Here is a 6,070-nt window from a genome sequence, read left to right as displayed (position 1 = left end):
GTGTGCAGCTTTTCCACTTCTGACTTCATCTACTTCTTCTTGTGGCAACTTTCTACAAGAACACGTTCCAAGTAGAATCATTCAATCTGTATTCAAGTGTCCAGGAAATCCCACGTAGTTATGAAAGCTGCCACCAAATGAGGGGCTTTTGCAACCAGCAGCCACAAAATATTCCCAATCAGGCAGCAGCACTCCTGCATGGATTCTAAATGAAGTCTTTTGAAACCATTTGATAGCAATGTTAAATATGATACTCGCTACCAAAACACAACTTTATTGATTAAACACCAATAAAAGACCAACTGAATGCAGGACAAAGACATTTCAAAGAGTGTGGTGCAAGTTAGGTGTTAAATTTTTAAGGAGCTGTACAAGAAGGGGAGGTGGCAGTTAGGACAAACAATTTTCTCTCACAAACTGCTCCGACACAAAAAGGTTCATGTAGAGGCTCAGGAGGTTTTCCATACACTCATGCAATAGAAACATTCTTGAGCAAGTCCCATGTGAAGTATTGCAGAAATGGCTCCAATCACTCTCATGTTTACATTTGAAAACATAAGAAAGCAACAACAAATTCTTCTCTAGAATACAAAATGTGTTTGTTTTCTATGAAGTCACTGGAAGTTCACCAGGAGGAAAGTTTCTCCCACAGCAGCTAAGGTCAACAAAAGTCGTTCTTTGAAAGAGCTGTCAAACATTTCACTGATTTCTTCTCTTAACTCCCTCAGCAGAGGTACTGTGGACTTACCATCTGCATTCAGAATTCTCTCAAAAAGTTTACTCCAGAAATCACTGTCAGGAGTCCTAAAACAAACAGAGCAGCATTCAGTGGAACAATACACACACACACACACACACACATATATACAGTGTGTCTATCAAGGTCTCAATTTATACTCAGCACCAAACATCCTGGGAGAACCATGCCTGAAATAATAATTTCACTCACCTGAGTAAATATAAAGGAAAACTAGGAATGTGTTGCTCATTTTTTATGTATGGACCCCATTCTCTTTCTCCAGTAGGTTTCTGGATAGTAACTACACAGGTCTAAACCAAATATTTATACAGTTACCTATACTAGCATACCTGACCACTACCATCATTCACACTAAGCCACAGCAGTTTTAGTTTACAGGAATTATCAAGAACATTTTTGAACCAAACAACTTGGGAAACTCCTTTCATGAACAAAGGGCAGAGGTAAATCTTATTTACCCACTTGCAAGCTAAGTTAACAGGACAATATTAAAGGAAAGCTGCAAGAAAAAAAAAAATTAAAAAGGTGGTTTAGAGCCAGTTTTGTTCCCTTTTTACCCTGCCTCCATCTGCAAGAGTTCTGTACAGATAATATTTTGGAGACAATTAATAGTAATAAATCCCCTCTCTCCCAGATGTACCCACACAACACGCATAAAAAGGTTAAGTGACTCATTTAAGTTTCAGAAAACTGATATTAGAGCAAACCCTTTGTTCTTCAGTCTTGCACTGCTACTGACTACTGAAGCATTTTTCTCCCTCGAGCTAGGAGTTACAGTGGCTTTGAAACAAATTATCTGCCTCTGCTTTATCTAAGTGACTCACAAAACAGCAGCAGCCAGTCTCAGAATGAACCCAGCCTGTACTATTTGTGCTATTTCACTGGTAACTCTTATATTTGCTAAAATAATCAATGCAGAACCTAACCAAGAAAACAATATACAAGACTTGAGTCCATTTTCTTTGTGGGATTAGATGAGCAAGAGGTGTGGCACAGGAGATGAAGTGTTGCTAAGGAGGTGTCAAGAGTACCAAGTGACAAAAATAGTCCTAAAAATTCAAATGCAGCTTCTATATCCTGCTCACATAAACCTACACAGATGACATTTCCTAAAATAGTAGTGAAAAAAGAAAAAAATCACCATATCCATTCCTTAATAATGGATTTTTTCAGGTAAAAATCCTCCCCTGAAAAACAGGCTGTCAGTATTATACTTGAAGATTAAAAAAACAAATTGATCACAATTTACCTTCTACCTTCTCCTAAATCTCTACCACAATGCTTCAGTGGTTTCCATTCATTCTGTCACCTTTTAAGTGGGTTCTCTTTTATTGAAAGCCATTGACCTTGGAAGAAAAATGTTGTGCTCTACTCTGCAATTCCCCATTGTTTTGGTAATTTGCTGAACTGGTAGTAAAATCAGTAGCTCTTGCAGTCATTCTGCTATATCTACATTTGTTTAATAAAAATAATTAAATCCTGTTTAAAAAGCTTTCTTAAGATAAGAGGATCATGGTTGTTGTATTTAACCCCAGTCAGCCTTCTAGTAAGAAGCCTTATTTCTAGCTGTCAATACCTGAAATCTCAGAACATTTTCTGAAGAACGTTATTCTATCAATAAAATCCTTGAAAAAAAATATCCCAAAACAAACCACCAAACAAACTCAAATGAACCTCAAAGAAAAAAAAAAACCACTTTGAGAACTTTGAACACAAAGGACAGAAACAATGCCATCTTTACAAAAGCAGAATTACTAAAAGCAACAGGAAGAAGAATCCTGTGTCTTGGGGGGTGTTACAGTGTCACCAGCACGTGTGGCTGTCTGCACAGGATGAAGAGCAAAACTGATCTCCATCAGCTGACTCTTCTCCCAGGGAATACTCAGCTGTGGAGCCTCTTCTGGTGGATGAAGGCTCCCTGCAGCAGTGAATTTGCTTGTCACAGATTACTTGAAAGCTTCAAACTGACTAGAGCAAATGTCATCAATCAATAAGAACTAGACAGACTAAAAGATCCATGTGTGAATGGAAATGGATTCAGTGCAAATTCCTTATTCCCACATAATGAAATAGCTCATTTACACTGTTGATATAAGACTTCAATGTGTAACTAAAGCACTTATGCAGACATTTATTGGAATAACTGATATTGAAAAGTAAGTATAGATAATAAATGATAAGTCTATAACACTTCAGAAGCAAAGCAGAAGAGAGGGTGGAAAATGAATTCCTTATTTGTACTCTGAACTCCCAAATTATGAACTGATGCATGCAGGGGAGCAAGAAGCCATTACAGCCTGGTTCCAGCTCCACAGAACTTGTGCCCAGGCTTTATCTTCTTCCTGCTGTGTCTCCTGTAGCCCTTCACAGGTCTCATTCCTCAAGACTCCCTCCAATTCCTACCTCAGCCAAAAATCCTAATTTTTTCAATCCAGCATCCCCAGCTTTGACTACAATTCCTTTCCAATACACTCCTCCCCTTCAAACTCCACTGAGGGACAGACAGCCCTATCCTTCCCAACTCAGACTTACTACTCCTCTTATTCCAGTTATCCAGACAGTTACTGCTCTTTTTCCCATACCCACAACCTGATCATGTCCCTGACACCATGTCCCAGCCTTCTCATCTCAGGCTTTATGTGGCTTCATCTGCAGTAGCTCAATTTAATCTCCTGCAGAATTAAACAAAGGATATCATAGTAGGAAACCAGAAAAAGACATTTTTTCCTCTGTACACAGCTTAAGAAGATTGGATTTTTTCCAAAGGCTGAATACAGCAAACTGGGAGATGTAAGCAGTGCAGGTTGCTAGGGAACTGGACAACTCTCACGCTGTAGTGGGTTTTCTTAAAGCAATGGTCCTAGAAGCGATCCATGATCCTGAATCAGATACCTGTCCAGCAACTGCTGTCATGAGTGCACAGTTCTGCAAAATCCTTATGAAATGCCAAGGCAAGAAAAGCTGCAGTATGTGCCTAACAAAATAAACAACTGCTCAGTCTAAGAACAAACAAAGGGCACAGGAAGGCAGAGCAGACTGATAGTCAAAACATGCAGCTAAAAGTGAGCAGTAGAATTTAATACCTGAGACAAACAGCAGCTTCCAAAAAGCAGCTGTTTGCACACTTGCATCTTAGATGACAGTTTTAAATTATTTTCTTTCCTGCACAAGTGTACCGTTTCTACAGCTGTTACACCCTGCCAATAGTGTCTTAGTAGAATGAAAGAAAAACGCAGAAAGCCAAATGAATCCATTTCTGAGGCAACATGCTCATGTGATCTCTGCCCCCCTCACCACCCACCCACTTACAAACTTCTCCAAGCTTGATCTGTAAGGTGCTGACTAAGTCAGTCTCATCTGAAAGGATGGAAAAAGCAAAATCATCTCAACCAGATTATTCATATTCAACTTAAAATTGTCTCCTACACAGCACTGAAGCTACCAGTGAACAAGTCCAACAACTTCAGAATTTCAGGCCCCACAAAACTAACACTTTCTGGCAAAACCAGCCCCAAGTTGCTGTACATTCCAAGCTCTGAAGATAGCACAGTCTAAGCTCTGAAGATAGTATCACTATAAAGAAAATGAAGTTAGAGGTCTCTTCTTTCCCAGCAGCCCCTTCTGCAAAAGGACTTACTTGGATAAGTCTTGGCTGATTTTCCAGATGGAATTCTCCTGATAGACCTGGATATGGTCCCCAAACAACAGCAAATGGACTATATCTGCAATGCCAACCAAGTCTACCTGTAATCACAACAAACACCACAAAATTCAATGTCTATCACTTCCTGCTCTTACTGCTTTCACACATTTAAGTTGGAAGCATCTTTACACCAGAATCTTCCAGAGACCTATTAAGCAAGAAAACTTCAAAAGGTAAAATTCTGTTTTCATTGTAAGTTTCTAAATAAATACGGTAGCTACAATCACTGAACAGCACTGCTAATCCTTTCACTTAATGCCAAAGAGTCCATCAGATGCAAAATTCTCTTTATTCAGTATTTATTGATCAGAGCTTTCCACAGCACTTGTAAATTTTAACTTAAGAAAATAGGTTTTGTAAAGGAAACACAGAAATTAAGATGTCCTACTAAATACAGACTCACCTGATAAGGAAGAGAACTTTCTGCCAGAAGCTGCTGTCCATGAGGGGTCTGAGCTGTGGGAAAGTTATAGGGCAAGCTGACTAGAGGCAGTACCCTCAAATCCAGGCTGTGAGAGAAATCCACCACCTTCAGAGCATTTGGCACCTCCTCATTAGAAAAGGCATCGCAGATCCTGAGCAGAAGAAGCACATTAGGCAGAAGACAATCCAACAAACTTTTACTTTCTTTCAGAATTAAACTGAACAACATAGTGAAGGTGAGTCTTAGCCATGTCAATACTCCCCTCTGATGGCTGCTGTCAGAACTACTGCTGCTAGGGCTGCCCTGGACGGCAAGAGCTCACAGCAGGGAGCTTGGGGATGATAGCGCTGTCTCCACAGTAAGCAATAGGAAACAATAAAGAGTTGAGGATGATGCTATTTTTGTATTTGTCACAGTTATCAGAAACAAAGTCTGTGGACTGTGGGAGTAGTGTGATGCCTTTTCACTGGTCCTGAAATGATGAGCCAGACACAAGTGATAAAAAGGGGTTATCTTTGGAAGGATCCTTATGGTGCACAACACGCCAGATGAAAAGAGCTGAAGATGCACACATAACAAAGCAGATACAATTTTTATATGTTTAGCAAATTAGCATAACTGACAAAAATCTTTAATTAGAGACATAGGTAATTCTCCCTGGTTCCACCCACTTCTGAACAACCCCCCTCAGATGGGAACTAAGATTTGTTTATGAATATGTGTCTTGAAGAGCTGGTTTTCAACCCTGGCTCTCAATAAGCCTAACCTTGGACCCTGGGGCTTGGAGCCACTGGGGAATTTATTTTGTCTTTCTGTCTAATAGAGTAGGTTAAATGCTAGCTATTAATGCAATAATAGGCTACAGAGCTATAAACATAAAAATGTAAATAATATAGAGAATAGATAAAAGCAAAAAGGCAAGAATCAATTTGGAATCAGTGCAATGTTTTACACTTCTCCTTCTCCAAATCTCAAAATACTTGATACAAAAAAATAATTAAGCTTGATAATACTTCTACAAACTTCTCCTAGTCTACAGGTGAGGAAGGACAAACCAGAAGAGCAGGGAGGAGTCTCTCTATTGACAGCTGCCAAGCCAACAACATCTACATATCACAGCTCTCATGAGTACTCTTCTTACATACTTGTATGCTCTGAGCTTATTTTGTAAGTTGTACTATGC

The 6,070-nt window shown here is 39.4% G+C and overlaps 1 protein-coding gene across 6 annotated transcripts in view; it reads right to left on the bottom strand.

Annotated features, from left to right (window-relative positions):
* Positions 1-246: 246 nt before the first annotated feature.
* Positions 247-6,070, bottom strand: part of BUB1B (BUB1 mitotic checkpoint serine/threonine kinase B) — a 46,739-nt gene continuing 40,915 nt past the window's right edge. For 5 of the 6 annotated variants that reach the window (XM_063158401.1, XM_063158399.1, XM_063158402.1 and 2 more), the window contains 3 exons: positions 4,867-5,038; positions 4,398-4,504; positions 247-804 (listed from right to left, as the gene is read on the bottom strand). In XM_063158401.1, the coding sequence (XP_063014471.1) occupies positions 615-804; positions 4,398-4,504; positions 4,867-5,038 (469 nt within the window). In that variant the 3' untranslated portion in view covers positions 247-614. Of the gene's footprint in view, positions 805-4,397; positions 4,505-4,866; positions 5,039-5,088; positions 5,360-6,070 lie in introns of those variants that run through there. The other variant, XM_063158404.1, reaches the window with a different exon arrangement.

Source organism: Melospiza melodia, chromosome 6, assembly GCF_035770615.1.
Source record: "Melospiza melodia melodia isolate bMelMel2 chromosome 6, bMelMel2.pri, whole genome shotgun sequence".
NCBI lineage: Eukaryota > Metazoa > Chordata > Aves > Passeriformes > Passerellidae > Melospiza > Melospiza melodia.
Note: the sequence above shows the minus strand (reverse complement) of the source record. Positions and strands in the feature narration are given on the sequence as shown.